We start from the raw sequence: 14,274 nt of genomic DNA on the forward strand, positions 1-14,274 counted from the left end.
GGGCCCGTGAGCCATGGCCGCTGAGCCTGCGCATCCGGAGCCTGTGCTCCGCAATGGGAGAGGCCACAACAGTGAGAGGCCCGCGTACCGCAAAAAAAAAAAAAAAAAAAAAGACCCACATCTAAATAAAGGTGATAGAGAAGCAAACTAAATGAAACTAAACAACAACAACAAAAAAAAACCAAAAAAAGAAAATTCTTAAATGGGACTCATTTAGTAAACATTTGTTGACATCAGGCACTCTCCCTTCGGCACTTTATTAGGTTTTTTTTTTTTTTTTTTTCCGGTATGTGGGCCTCTCACTGCTGTGGCCTCTCCCGTTGCGGAGCACAGGCTCCGGATGCGCAGGCTCAGCGGCCATGGCTCATGGGCCCAGCCGCTCCGCGACATGTGGGATATTCCCAGACCGGGGCACGAACCCGTGTCCCCTGCATCGGCAGGCGGACTCTCAACCACTGCGCCACCAGGGAAGCCCGTTATTAGGTTTTGATATTGCAGGATAGATACAATAAAGATCTTCTCTTTAAGGAGCTTACAGAGTAGTGGGAGAAATAGAAACAGAAGCTTATTGGAGTTAAATCTTCTTACACATGATTTATCTTCCTTTTAAAAAAATGTTTATTTATTTAGGCTGTTCTAGGTCTTTGTTGTGGCATGCAGGATCCTTTTTCTTTTTAATATTTATTTATTTATTTGGTTGCTCTGGGTCTTAGTTGAGGCAGGCAGGCTCCTTAGTTGTGGCATGCATGTGGGATCTAGTTCCCTGGCCAGGGATCGAACCCGGGTCCCCTGCATTGGGAGTGTGGGGTCTTACCCACTGGACCACCAGGAAGTCCCAGACTTATCTTCTTAAAGACATTTGTTTATGCTGTGATCCAGTGGGAGGCTGGAATCTAAGGAGGCTGCCCAGATCAGGAGACTTTGTTGCCCATAGTGTGGCTTCTTCAAGAGGCATGGCAAAGCATAGTTCTTTGTGAATGACTCAAGTGAGTTAATTTCATCAACTTTATAGTCCTACAATGATCTCTTCATATTTTTTAATTTTATTGGTGCTCTCTAGCTGAAACCCCAGATAGAGAGCACTAATACAGTTAATTTTAAAAATTAATTAAAAAATTTTACATAAATATAAAAGCTTCACTTTTTCTGATTATAAAGGTAGAACATAGAATATTCAAACAATACTTTAAGCCAGAGGTCCGCAACCTTTTTGGCACCAGGGACCGGTTTCATGGAAGACAATTTTTCCACGGAATGGCGGCGTTGAGGGGGTATGGTTCAGGCAGTAATGTGAGCGATGGGAAGCTATGGGGAGCAACAGATGAAGCTTTGCTAGCTCCCCTGCTGCTTACCTCCTGCTGTGCAGCCTGGTTTCTAACAGGCTGCGGACTGGTACTGGTCCATGGCCTGGGGGTTAGGGACCCCTGCTTTAAAGTATAGAGACAGGAACTTCCCTGGTGGTCCAGTGGTAAAGAATCCGCCTTACAATGCAGGGGATGTGGGTTTGATCCCTGGTCAGGGAACTATGATCCCACATGCCACAGGGCAACTAAGCCTGTGTGCTACAACTGCTGAGCTCATGTGCCTAAACTAGAGAACCTACGTGCCGCAAACTACAGAGCCCAGGTGCCTTGGAGCCTGCGTGCCACAACTAGAGAAGAGAAAACCCACCGCCACAGCTAGAGAGAAGCCTGGGCACCACAACAAAAGATCCCGCATGCCTCAATGAAGATCCCATGTGCCACAGCTAAGACCCGATGAAGCCAAAAATAAATAAAATAAATAAATATTAAACAAATCTTTAAAAAAAAAATAAAGTATAGAGACAAAGGTAAAAGCACCCGAAATTCTACCACCAAAGGCAGACAGATGCAGTTAACTTTGCAATGATTTTCTAACATCTTGCGCTCACCATCCTTCCTCCCTCTCTCTCCCTCTATCTCCCTTGCCTCCTACATGTATACACATGCATGCACATGTGTGCATATACTCATACATATATATCCTTTTATATAAATAGGATCCTATTTCATATGCTTTTGTAGCCTATTTTCTTAAACAGTGTGTTAGGGTCATGTTTCCATGTCAGTGCACATAGATACAGACACCATCATCCTTTATGACTATGAGCTATTTCATTGTGTTGATGAGTTATGCTTTGTTTAACTACTTTACTATTCAGAGATATTTGAGGTGTTTTGATGTTTTCAGCCAGGGATGCTGCTAAACTTCCTACAATGCATAGGACACCTCCCCCTGCTCCCCAGCAAAGACTTATCTGGCCTAAAATGTCAGCAGTGACAGAGAAAACCTGCTCTATACCTTCTCCAGTGTTGGGTGTTGGCAATTTTTACTCCCCTGTGTCTGCTCAAACACCAGGTGTTGTTTTTCAGGCAAAAAGTAGTAGCTCTTTTAGTTTGCATTATGTTGATCACTAGCGAAGTTAAGCATCTTTTCCTATACTTATTAGTCATTAGCTTCTTTTGTGAATTTTCTATTCGTGTCTGTGGTCCATTTCTGAAATTAGGTGTTCACCTTTCACTTAATAATTTCTAGGAGTAATTTGAATATTGGAGCTATTAGCCTTTTTTGTTTGTTTATGGTGTCTCTTTTTAAAGGGAAATTTAAGAAGTTTTATGTGGTCAAATTTACCAATATTTTCTTTCTGATTTCTGAAGAGGGCTAAGTTAGTGAATTATCCAAAATAACTTATTAAAGGTAGTCTATGTAGAATGTAATCCAGTGGCATATATTGTAGTTCAATGGTATACGTTCTGTGGACACATCACAACAGACGGTTTTGAGTTAGATATCCTTCCTTAATGTGTCCATAAGTGTTATGCTGCCACTGAGTCCTCCCTTAACCCTCTGCTAGCCACCGTAAAGGATATGGAAGAACAACATTAGGCAGGGTTTCCTCCCTTACTGAGCTGCAGTTAGGTATTTGAGATATTACTGGTATGTGAAACAGAATTCACGTTAAGTGCTGAATAGGAGTTCAGTGGACAGAGGGGGCGGTGAAGGTTTCCTAGAGTTTATGAAGAATAACCCAGTCTTGAAGGATGTGACTAGGCAAAAGAGAATGTTTCCAGTACAGGGCATGATTGTGGGACAGGCAGTTAGGAGACCTGCGTTCTTGTTTCTGATTTGTTTCTAATCAGTTTGTGACTTAGGCAAGTCTCAGGCCTCAGTCTTTTTTTTTTTTTTTTTTGAGGTATGTGGGCCTCTCACTGTTGTGGCCTCTCCCGTTGCGGAGCACAGGCTCCGGACGCGCAGGCTCAATGGCTATGGCTCACGGGCCCAGCCTCTCCGCGGCACGTGGGATCTTCCCTGACCGGGGCACGAACCCGTGTCCCCTGCACCGGCAGGTGCACTCTCAACCACTGCGCCACCAGGGAAGCCCAGGCCTCAGTCTTTTTATCAATGAAATAAGGAGATAGCAGTAGGCTATTTCCTAAGAGCATTTTCATTGTTAAAGTATTGTGGTTTTACTGTGAAAAGAGAATTTTTAGAATGAATTTGTTCAGCATTTATTGAAAGCCTTCTTCATTCTGAGTAGCACGTTAAGTGCTGTGGGGATGCAAGGGGAGGTAAGACATGGGCCTTTCAGAAATTTACAGTCTTATGGGAGAGAGAAAATCATGTGTGGTAGTGTAAGATAAGAAATACAGAGTGCTTGGGAAATGCAGAGTGAGGAAGGCCATCTTGATTTTGGGAGGTGGAGGCTTCAGAAAGGGATGGCAGTTATGTTAGGTAGAAATGGAGGTGTAGGGGTGATTAGAGCAGAGGCCTGGATGGGGCAGGGGAGTGATACAGGGTTTGTTTGGGATGCTGTGAGTAAGCTTGTTTGACTAGATTTGTACAGTTGGTGCAGAGGGGTGGGAAAAAATAAGGCTACAAATGTAAAGAGGGGCTGGCTTGCCAAGTGACTTAAATACGGAGCTCGGATACCTCTTTGGTTTTTACTTCTGTAGGCTTTTGATGACTTTCAGACAAGGTGATAATGTGAGGTCAGCAGCCCTTGAAGATTAATTTGGTAAAAGTGTCTAGGATGGTGATTGATGGCATTCAGGGACTGAGTCAGAGATGACTGAGATTTCTGAGGCTGAGTGTGATAAAGATAATTTAAGAGAAAGCAAGCAGGCCTTAAGCAGTGACAAGCAGGATGAAAAGATATTGTCGGGAAAGGGAAAATGAGTCCTTGTGGTAAGGGGCGGGACTTCTATTAAGACAATGCTCTTAAGGCAGGGCATAGCTCTGGTAGGAAGTTGGTCATTCTGTTAGGAAGAGTTTTCTGGTAATTCGCCCTGAGCTTGAAATTTTATAAATCAGACAGGAATTTTCACATTTAAAAAAAAAGGTTGCCCATTATGAATTATAGTTCTGTAATTGTGTCGGTTAAGATAAGCTTGTCGGAATAGAGATCCCTACCCCCCTTTTTTTCAGTGTTGAATTTTGCCCATTACGCACATCCTGTAAAGGGAAACAGTCTGTGACCAGGGGGCTCATTTCAGAGAACCTTTGTAATCTCTCCATCTTTGGGAGGGAGGAGGGTAAGCATTAGGCACTCATGTGTTAAAATACTGTTTAGTCATTCATCATCCCTGATGTCTTTTCAGGATAGTTGGAGCAAAATGCTTAAAAAGGGTAAATGGCAGACCGCTGCAAAGGAACAGACCACACGAGCAGTTAATTAGTCATCTCTCGTCAGCGGAGGCCCTGCAGAGGCATTAGCAGACAGCTAGGAAGGAACTGGAGAGATGAGGGTCTGGCATGGATGTGGATCTTTTATTGTAGTAACAATAGTTTATTCTTCAAATCGGGGCCTGAGAGCAAAGTTGCTTAGCAATTATGTGGGCGTTGAAAGAATGGCCTTTGGAGGAGCAGGCATTTGAAGTAGGATAAATTCAACTTTCTCAAGAAACTTGCAAACACTGATTAGAGTGATTGAGGGGCAGTGCTTTTACAAATCAAGAACTTGTAGTGCTATTTCCTCTTGATTGCTTTTGTCCTCATCTGTTTTCCAGCTTCCGCATCGGCAGAGGAGGCTAGTACCTCTTGGAACAGTTTCCCCCAAAGGCGAGTGCTGAGAGATGAGGGCTTCCAGAGAGAGAGTGGTCCCAGATTTCTAGACGGATGTGTTCTTCACCACTGGATTTAAGTTGGCTCCACTGAATAGCTCCAGCCATGTTGCTGGGTGCTGGAGAACTGACCGGGTGGGCACCAGTCCATCACTGCACCTTAGCAATAACATGCATGCATGGCCACAGCATTCATGTCGCTTTTGTATAGGCAGGGCTCTCTTTTTTTCCAGGAGGAGAGGGAATGTGGCCGGGCAGGGAAAGGGCACCAAAGTATAAGGTTTGGGTTCTAGACCTAGTTTCACAGCACATAAAACTCTGTCATCTGGGGGACATCTCCTTATCTCTCACTCAGCCTCTTCATCTGTAAAGTAGCAATACCATCTACTTTCCAGGGGTGAGACTAAAACCAACTAATGGATGATGTGAGTCTACTCTAAAAAGCATAAACTGCTGTTTAAGCTTCTGGAGATTTTACTTCTTATTATTAGTTTATATTCTGGCCGTCAAGAATTTTTTTTTTAAAATACATTTTACTTTTTACTTTAAAAAAAAACTTGAGATACTGTCTAGGCTTTAAAAAAATTACTGATAAAATTTTTTTAAAGTTTAAAAGATGGCACATTTTTTTTTCTTTTAGTTACAAAACTTTTCCAGTTATCTATTATTCAGTTTGTTATTTTGTTTGAAGAAGACTTCCCAGTTCTAGGCCTTACTAACAATGAAAAAAGCCGAATTTCTGATCTAAATTATAGTTCTTTCTGTTGAGTTCATGAAATGAGTTTGGGTTGATAGTTAAGGATTGAGCTTTTAAAAACATTATTTTTAGAGACAAGTCACCAACTCTTCCTTTTGCAGTGAGGATACTGAGACTAAGCGAGTAAGTAGCAAAATATTCTAATATTTAAAAAGGGTAAATGGCAAACCACTGTACAGGAACAGACCACATGAATAGGGCTGGTACTCAGGTCTCCTCCTCCAGGGTTCTTTAATATAATCTGCCTCCCTCACAGTTTGCTTAACTAAATGAAGGTGGTTGAGAAAGTTATCACTGGATTTAGTTATCCCTGTATTTAATTGTCCAAGGCTGAAGTCTAGAGTTTAAATCTAAATCTTCAATGGGATCACTGGTTGAACTAAAGCAGCTCTGCAAAGATGTTGTTGACTTTAGAAAACTGGAAACATAATGTTCCTTGTTCCTGGAGAGTGTTGGACCAGCAATTACAAAACCTGACTTCTAGTCTCAGTTCTCCTAAGTAACCTAGTCAAGAAAAACAAATTTAATCTCTTTGAGCCAGTACTCACCATCTATAAGATGAGAAGGATGACAATATGGTATCTAAGGCCCCTGCCAGGGCTTTAGTTGGAGGATCTGTGAAACCCAAAGGCAAAGAAAGGGATGGGTGTGAGAGAGATTGGTGTCTGCTTTTTGTACCCTGAGGATTTTGCATTAATCAGTTACTTTTCTCATGTTATTTCTCTGTTGGAAAGCTTTCCAATTGCCCTTTTCCTATCCAAAAGCTCTTTTTATTTTAAGGCCTAGGTTACATTTCACTTAGTCTGTGAAGTCATTGTAGCACACACTATTCTTTCTGAGCTCATTTATTGCCCTTACATCTTATTCATCCATTAGTCATGGTACATTGCTGTGGAATATGTCTTCCTTTTATACCTAATCTCTAGGGAGTAAGTTAACGTAGAAGAAAAAGTGTAGAGTTCGAAGATAAGTAGATTTAGCTGTATGGGCTTAAGCTGGCCATTAAGAAAAGTGCACGCGCGCGCGCATGTGTGTATGTGTGTGTGTGTGTATGTGCGTGTGTGTATATATATATGTGTGTATATATGTGTGTGTGTATGTGTATTGTGTGTGTGTACGTGTATGTGTGTATATATACGTGTGTGTGTGTGTGTTTAATTTTTAAAATAGTTTTTATGTTTTTTGAATAGGGAAAATTTTTTCCTAAACTTAATGAAAAGGGAGATACAGTAAGAAATCTTCTTTTGCTCCTGGTCTGCAGTCATACTAGTTTTCTCCCCATGGTTACTCGTTTCTTATATATCCTTCTAGAGTATCTTATTTTTTCTTCCTTTTCCTTTTACACAAAAGATAACACAGTATATGTAGTCTTAGGTACATTGCTTTTTTCACTTAAGTTATCTTGTAGATCTTTACGTATCACTACTCAGTGAGTTCCTCACTGTTCTTAACCTTCTATGAACGTACCATAGGTTAACCTGTGGTTGGGAATTTTAACTTGAGTAAAGTCCCAAATAATTTAAAAATTTGAATGACCGTTGAGCCTTATATGAGGAGTATGCTCTTTATTTCTCTATATTTCCATGGTATGTTGCAGTTTTTAAGCTCCTTACATTCCTGAAGTTGATCCTCACAACACTTTTTTGGAGGTAGATAATTACTCTGTAGGTTTTACTAGGTAAATAGAGAAAGGAAATGTCTATTTAGGATTTTGCTGACTGTGGTGCAAGATTCAGTAAAAGCTCTACCGTGCCCTTTTCATGTGCTCTACTACTGGCAAATAGAAGTTTTACTTGAGAAAAACAGCCTGCTTTGTAGGGGCTGATAGAAGTCTTCATTACTTCATTTATAACCATTTGTGAGTTTACTTCCTTTACTTTACTTACTTCCTTAAAACCAGTAGAGCATGTAGAAAAGGATCTCCACATAAATGAAGCTTTGAGAAACAAAACAAATGTAGAAAGAAGATATGCAAATGTTTTTTTATAGGTTAATTTTTTTAATCTTAAAAAATTCTAACGAAATATGTGTGTGCAGAAAAAAGTAACTTGCTTTATGGAATTGAAAGTATTCATTGAGATGAATTTGGCTCCTTAAGCGATTAAATGGGTAGGGCTGAGACAAATAGGGAAGATTTTAACCTGGGATTTAACATCTAATAAGATTCTGTGTTAGAGGCAGCATGGCCTTAGCTCTGTAATTTGACCTGTTTAGAATGCACAAATGGAATGGAAGGGATTTAAGTTTTATATTTAGATTTTCATTTAATAAGAAAAAAGAGTAGTACTGAAAGAGCCCAGACTGCTAACTCAGCTACCTGAATGTTAAAGTGTGCACTTCGATTATTGCAAGACCAGGATGCAGATTTTTTTTTTTTTTTTTTTTTTTTTTTGCGGTACGCGGGCTTCTCACTGTTGTGGCCTCTCCCGTTGTGGAGCACAGGCTCCGGATGTGCAGCTCAGCGGCCATGGCTCACGGGCCTAGCCGCTCCGCGGCATGTGGTATCCGCCCGGACTGGGTCATGAACCCGTGTCCCCTGCATCGGCGGGCGGACTCTCAACCACTGCGCCACCAGGGAAGCCCCAGGATGCAGATTTTTGACAGAATATTTTCAACCATTTTGGTGACTCCTGAGATTTTTTTGCTATTGATTTTTCATGTATTTCTAAATCGGGCCCTTGATTTCTTTCTCTTTTTATATTTATACTCTTTTATACTCATCCTGAAAACTTAGCCTAGCATCACAGAATTTTAGAGATGTTTGGATGCCTAGAGTTACTAATTAATAACTAATTAATAACTAATTACTAATTAGTTATTATATTAATAATATATATTATTATTATATTTATTATTATATATATTATTAATATATATTATATATATAATATATTAATTAATAACGAATTAATAACTAATTACTAATTAATAACTGGTATATTTGTATATTAACTTGGCCCTTTATATTGAACAAAGGAGAGAACTGAAGCCCAGAGAGGTTGTGGCTGGGCCCAGGTCAGCCACCTTGTCCAGAACCCCCAGCTGCAGCTGTTCAGAGCCAGGTTCTTTCTCTTACAGCTCTACTTGACGGACTGCTCTACTTAGGAGAAGTTTAATTTTAAACACATTCTCTTGCTCTTTCCCCCCTTTTTCTTTCTAATGTCGGCCAATTAATAAAAGACTACAAGGAGTCTGGTAGTCACAGATCTTGCATGGAGCCTGGCTCATTGTAGGGCATGTAAGAGAGACTTGTTTGAAGTGGACCAGAACTGGGGAGGCAATGAGACACTATGGGTAACAGGTGGGGAGCTGGCAGCCGGCAATTTATTCTTCATCTTTCTCTCCCCAGGACAGGGAGCAGCCAGTTGTGTTCGGACAGTGAAGGTGCCGTGTGCTGGTTAGTGGACGCCTCTAAACTACCCTTTTTCTCCCTTAGGTCCTTTCCCATAACCTGTGCACAGTGCTGAAGGTTCCACATGACCCTGTTGCCCTTGAAGAGCACTTCCGGGATGATGATGAGGGGCCTGTCTCCAATCAGGGCTACATGCCGTATTTAAACAAGTTCATTTTGGAAAAGGTATGACTCTAATCTCTTCCTTCTTACAGCATTGTTCAGATTGTACATTTCAAGTGGGCCCTATAGCCCCTTGTTGGTGAGTTCACTAAGGAGTTTCGGTGTGAAGCATCACGAGATAAATCAGAAAGGAAAGAAAGAATGAGACTGACAGTACTCCTATTTCTCTCTCTTCTCCAGTGTCTTCTAAAACTTTGATATTTTTATGACTTGGCTCTTTTTGGAAATTAAGTATTCTGTATTAATCTGTACCTGTCTTCTCTTAGGGAGCTTTTTTTCTTTTAAATTCTGGTTCCACATGTACTGGCAATGATTGTTAAAGCATGGATATGATGGGGTAAAATGTGATGTCAATTATCTTTATAGATATCATACAGCAAAACTTTCATCCTAGACTTTTTCGGTGCCACTTGGATGTTTCCTCTGGGATATGTTATGAGTAAAGATGCTGTAAAAAATGATTATGCAGGCTCCCCTGGTGGCGCAGTGGTTGAGAGTCCGCCTGCTGATGCAGGGGACACGGGTTCCTGCCCCGGTCCAGGAAGATCCCACATGCCGCGGAGCGGCTGGGCCCGTGAGCCATGGCTGCTGAGCCTGCACGTCCGGAGCCTGTGCTCCGCGACGGGAGAGGCCACAACAGTGAGAGGCCCACGTACCGCAAAAAAAAAAAAAAAAAAAAAAAAAAAAGATTATGTGTTTGGAAGCCATATTGGTATTTTCTGCTGGGTTTGGTTTCTCCCTTGGTTTGGATAATTAAAAATTGACACATTAAAGTTTTGACTTTAATGTTCTTTTATTTTTTTTTAAAGAAAATAATCTAAATTGATGGCACATTTAATTAAAAACATTGGTGATTAAAAAATTACAAAAAGTAGCTTTGTTATTAAATAGTCAATTAATACAAATATATGAAATAAAAAGTAAAACCTCTTTACCCTTTTTAGTCTGACTCCATGGGAGTAACCTCTTTTAACTGTTTGATGAATATCTTTGCTGACCTTTTTATAGACATGCAAATACACACTTATGCAATACATAGTGTTTTGTTTCTATACCAATAGGATTATGCTACATATAGTTCAACTTACTTTTTTAACTGAACAATATATTAGTGTCATCTTTCCATATCATGTACATTTAGTTTAGTATGAAAGTAATCATATATGCACACGAAGGGTTGGGAATTACTGCTTTTGCTTATTTATAACACCAAGCCTGAAATTTTTGGATATATGTCAAAAATGTCTTTCAAAAAGTGACAGTGATAATACTTTTAAATTAAAAATAAAACACATTAAAAAGCCTGTTTTCCAATCACCTAAATACCATAACTATTGACATATATTTTTCTGTTGACTTTTTTGGGATTTTTATAGCTACTTATATGTATAAATTCTTTTTATAGTTAAGTGTCTTTTTTATAAAAGCAAAGTACAGTAATTAAAATTTATAATAATAATTTAAGTTACTGGTATGGAGAATGCCAAAATGTTGGTCAGCATTCTTTTTAAAAATCACGTTATATGTTTTAGAAATTTTGCAGCAAAGATTGTCCAAATTACAGTGTATTCATCTAGGTAGTATTCTTTGTACCTATATCTATTATTCCATATCAGCCTCATAATACAATTTTTTGCTCTTTATTTGTGTGTGTATGTTTTATACATATACTTGGTCATGCTTTAATTAGAAACAACTGCAGAGGGAGAAACCACACCATAATGAAATGAAAGACGATCAGACTCACAAAAGCCGCATATTGTGTGATCCAATTTATGTGAAATGTCCAAAATAGGCAAACACATAGAGATATAGAATAGATTAGTGGTTGCCAGAGGCTGAGGGGAAGTGGGAATGGTGAGTGACTACTGATGGGTTTGGGATTTCTTTTTGGGGTGATGAGAATGTTCTAGAGTTACATAGTGATGATGGTTGCAAAACCTTGTGAATATACTAAAAACTACTAAAATGCACACTTTAAGGGTGAATTTTATGGAATGTGAATTATATCATGATAAAAAAGATTCAAACAAATTATACAGAAACTGATGTGTGAGGTTTCAAAACTTCACAGTATGATGCTGTACTATTTTCTAAAGCTTTTTTGGGCTGTCTTTCTGTTTATTTATCAGGTAGCTCATTTGTGTTTATAGTTGTATTATAAGTAAATATGTCTTTTTTGGTGAAGAAATTCTTTTTATTTAGAAAAAATTCCCCCAGCTTTATTGAGATATTATTGATACCTAATATATATGTATATTGTATGTAATATATGTAAATTGAAGGTGTACAATGTGATGATTTTTTTTAATCTAACTTTTTAAAAAATTTTATTTATTTTTGTCTGTGTTGGGTCTTTGTTGTGGTGCATGGGCTTCTCTTGGCAGTGGCTTCTCTTGTTGCGGAGCACGGGTTCTAAGTGTGCGGGCTTCAGTAGTTGTGGCTCTCGGGCTCTAGAGCGCAGGCTCGGTAGTTTTGGTGCATGGACTTAGTTGCTTCGTGGCATGTGGGATCTTCCTGGACCAGGGCTCGAACCCGTGTCCCCTGCATTGGCAGGCGGAGTCTTAACCACTGCACCACTAGGGAAGTCCCCCAACGTGATGATTTGATACATATATATATTGCGAAATGATTACCACGGTAAGGTTAGTTGTGTTATCATTGCCTCCCATAGTTACCTTTTTTTTTTCCCTGTGGTTATAGCTTTTAAGATCTACTCTCTTAACAACATTCAAGTATATAATCCTGTATTGTTAATTATTGTCACAATGCTGTGCACTAGATCCCAGATCTTATTCATCTTAAAGCTGAAAGTTTGTACCCTTTGACCAGCATCTCGCCATTTCCCCTACCCCCCAGCTCCTGACAACCACCATTCTACTCTCTTATTTCTTTGAGTTCATTGTTTTAAATAGTCTGCAGTATAACTGAGAACATATAGTATTTGTTTTTCTGTATCTTAAAGAAATTCTCTTAACCATGATTAGTTACAACAGCTTCAGAATCCTTGAGTTTACCGTTTGATATTTCTGCACTAATTTAAATAAAAGGCAAGAGGTTTTGAATACAACCATAGTGGTGAGAACATTTACACTCCATTAACAACCCCTAAGACAAGTGGTTAGGATATGGTACATGCCCAGATCCCACAGAAGGGGTTAAAATTAGGTATATCCCTCTTTTATTCTCCCAATATCTATTTTAATCAAGTTTAGGCCCTATGAACTAGAAACAAGACAGTCAATCTGCAGTGGACCATCAAACCCAAAGGACTCCCTTTCTCTGTGCGTCTAGGACAAACAACGGCTAGTCCCCTAATTTTTTCCCCTAAAGTATGTGTTAGCACTCTGGCATCATGGACTTTAAATAAATAAAAAATAAAGACTTATTGTCTTCCCTACTTTTAAAATACAAAAATGTGTTTTAAATAGATACTATAACCTCATCATATTTTTACTTTTCAAAAATTTCAATTTATTTAAACAAAATCAAACCAAGTTCACATAGTAAATATGTCTTATGTTCAGCAAATGTTTGATTACCTGCTGTGTGCATGTGTTTAATCTTAAAAACTAAAGAGAATAAGCAGAATTATGTCTGTTATTAAAATATATAGAACAGGGGCTTCCCTGCTGGCACAGTAGTTAAGAATCTGCCTGCCAATGCAGGGGACACGGGTTTGAGCCCTGGTCCGGGAAGATCCCACATGCCATGGATCAACTAAGCCCGTGCACCACAACTACTGAGCCTGCGCTCTAGAGCCCAGCAGGCATGACTACTGAAGGCCGCGCACCTAGATCCTGTGCTCCACAGCAAGAGAAGCCACCACAATGAGAAGCCTGCGCACCGCAATGAAGAGTGGCCCCCGCTCACCACAGCTAGAGAAAGCCTGCGCGCAGCAACGAAGACCCAACGCAGCCAAAAATAAATAAAACAAAATAAATAAATTTATATATATTAAAAAATATATATATATATACACATATATATAAATGAAACATACTGGGGGATTCTCAGAAATCTGGAAATTGCTTTGTTTTTCAGTGCTAGAATTTGTGTCGGCTGGACTAGTAGATAGAGAAACATGGTTGAATATCTTGAAGTGCTGTACCCTGATACCACATTTTGTTCTCCTTGATGTAACTCTCTTTAAACATCTTGAATTTTAAAGTTTTAAAATGTTCTTTGTTTTAGTATTTAGGTATTTAAAAGTTTTGTAACTGGGGGAGAAAATACAGCAGTATTTAAAAAGTCCAAAATTAGCCACAAAATTTGGAGAAAAACTTTATTCACAGAGCAAGTGAGGATGTGATGAAACAGTGAGCCCTTGTTTATTATTGCTTAGCCACCTGGAGTGGAATTTTGCCTGGCCTTCAATCCAAATAAAGCAGGCAAGGTTTTTGTGGTGTGGGTTTAAATTGAGCAAAGATTAGTGCCTTGTTTTGAAACTTGGTTGAAAAAAATGCCAATAGTGACTGAAGAATGTTAACATAAAAACTTAGAGATCGTAATCAGTTATGCAATGAAAATATGAAATGATTAAACATTGCAAGATGTGCTTTCCTATATATGTGTGTGTGTGTGTGTGTGTGTGTGTGTGTGTAAAGTCTCATTTGATCCTCATGGTAATCCTGTGATGATGCACAACTGGAATTCTTATCCCCATTTAACTCGGGAGGAAATAGAGTGCATAAGGTTGCCTAGCTAAAAAGGGGTAGATAGATTTTGAACCTAAGCCATTTCACTTCTAGACCAGTGTCCTTTTAACTATATGTACTCTTGAGGGATTAATTACTCCCTTCCAGAATTAATGTTTTCCAGTTACTGGATATGTAAGGGCAGGGGTAGAATGGTTTAAAAGC

The 14,274-nt window shown here is 39.3% G+C and overlaps 1 protein-coding gene across 2 annotated transcripts in view; it reads left to right on the plus strand.

The window, feature by feature from the left end:
- Nucleotides 1-14,274, plus strand: part of SWAP70 (switching B cell complex subunit SWAP70) — a 79,354-nt gene that overhangs the window by 16,023 nt on the left and 49,057 nt on the right. For both annotated transcript variants that reach the window (XM_082659947.1, XM_082659948.1), the window contains exon 2: nt 9,275-9,415. In XM_082659947.1, the coding sequence (XP_082516073.1) occupies nt 9,275-9,415 (141 nt within the window). The remainder of the gene's footprint in view (nt 1-9,274; nt 9,416-14,274) is intronic.

The sequence above is a fragment of the Grampus griseus genome (genome assembly GCF_964374135.1).
Source record: "Grampus griseus genome assembly, chromosome: 8".
Lineage (NCBI taxonomy): Eukaryota > Metazoa > Chordata > Mammalia > Artiodactyla > Delphinidae > Grampus > Grampus griseus.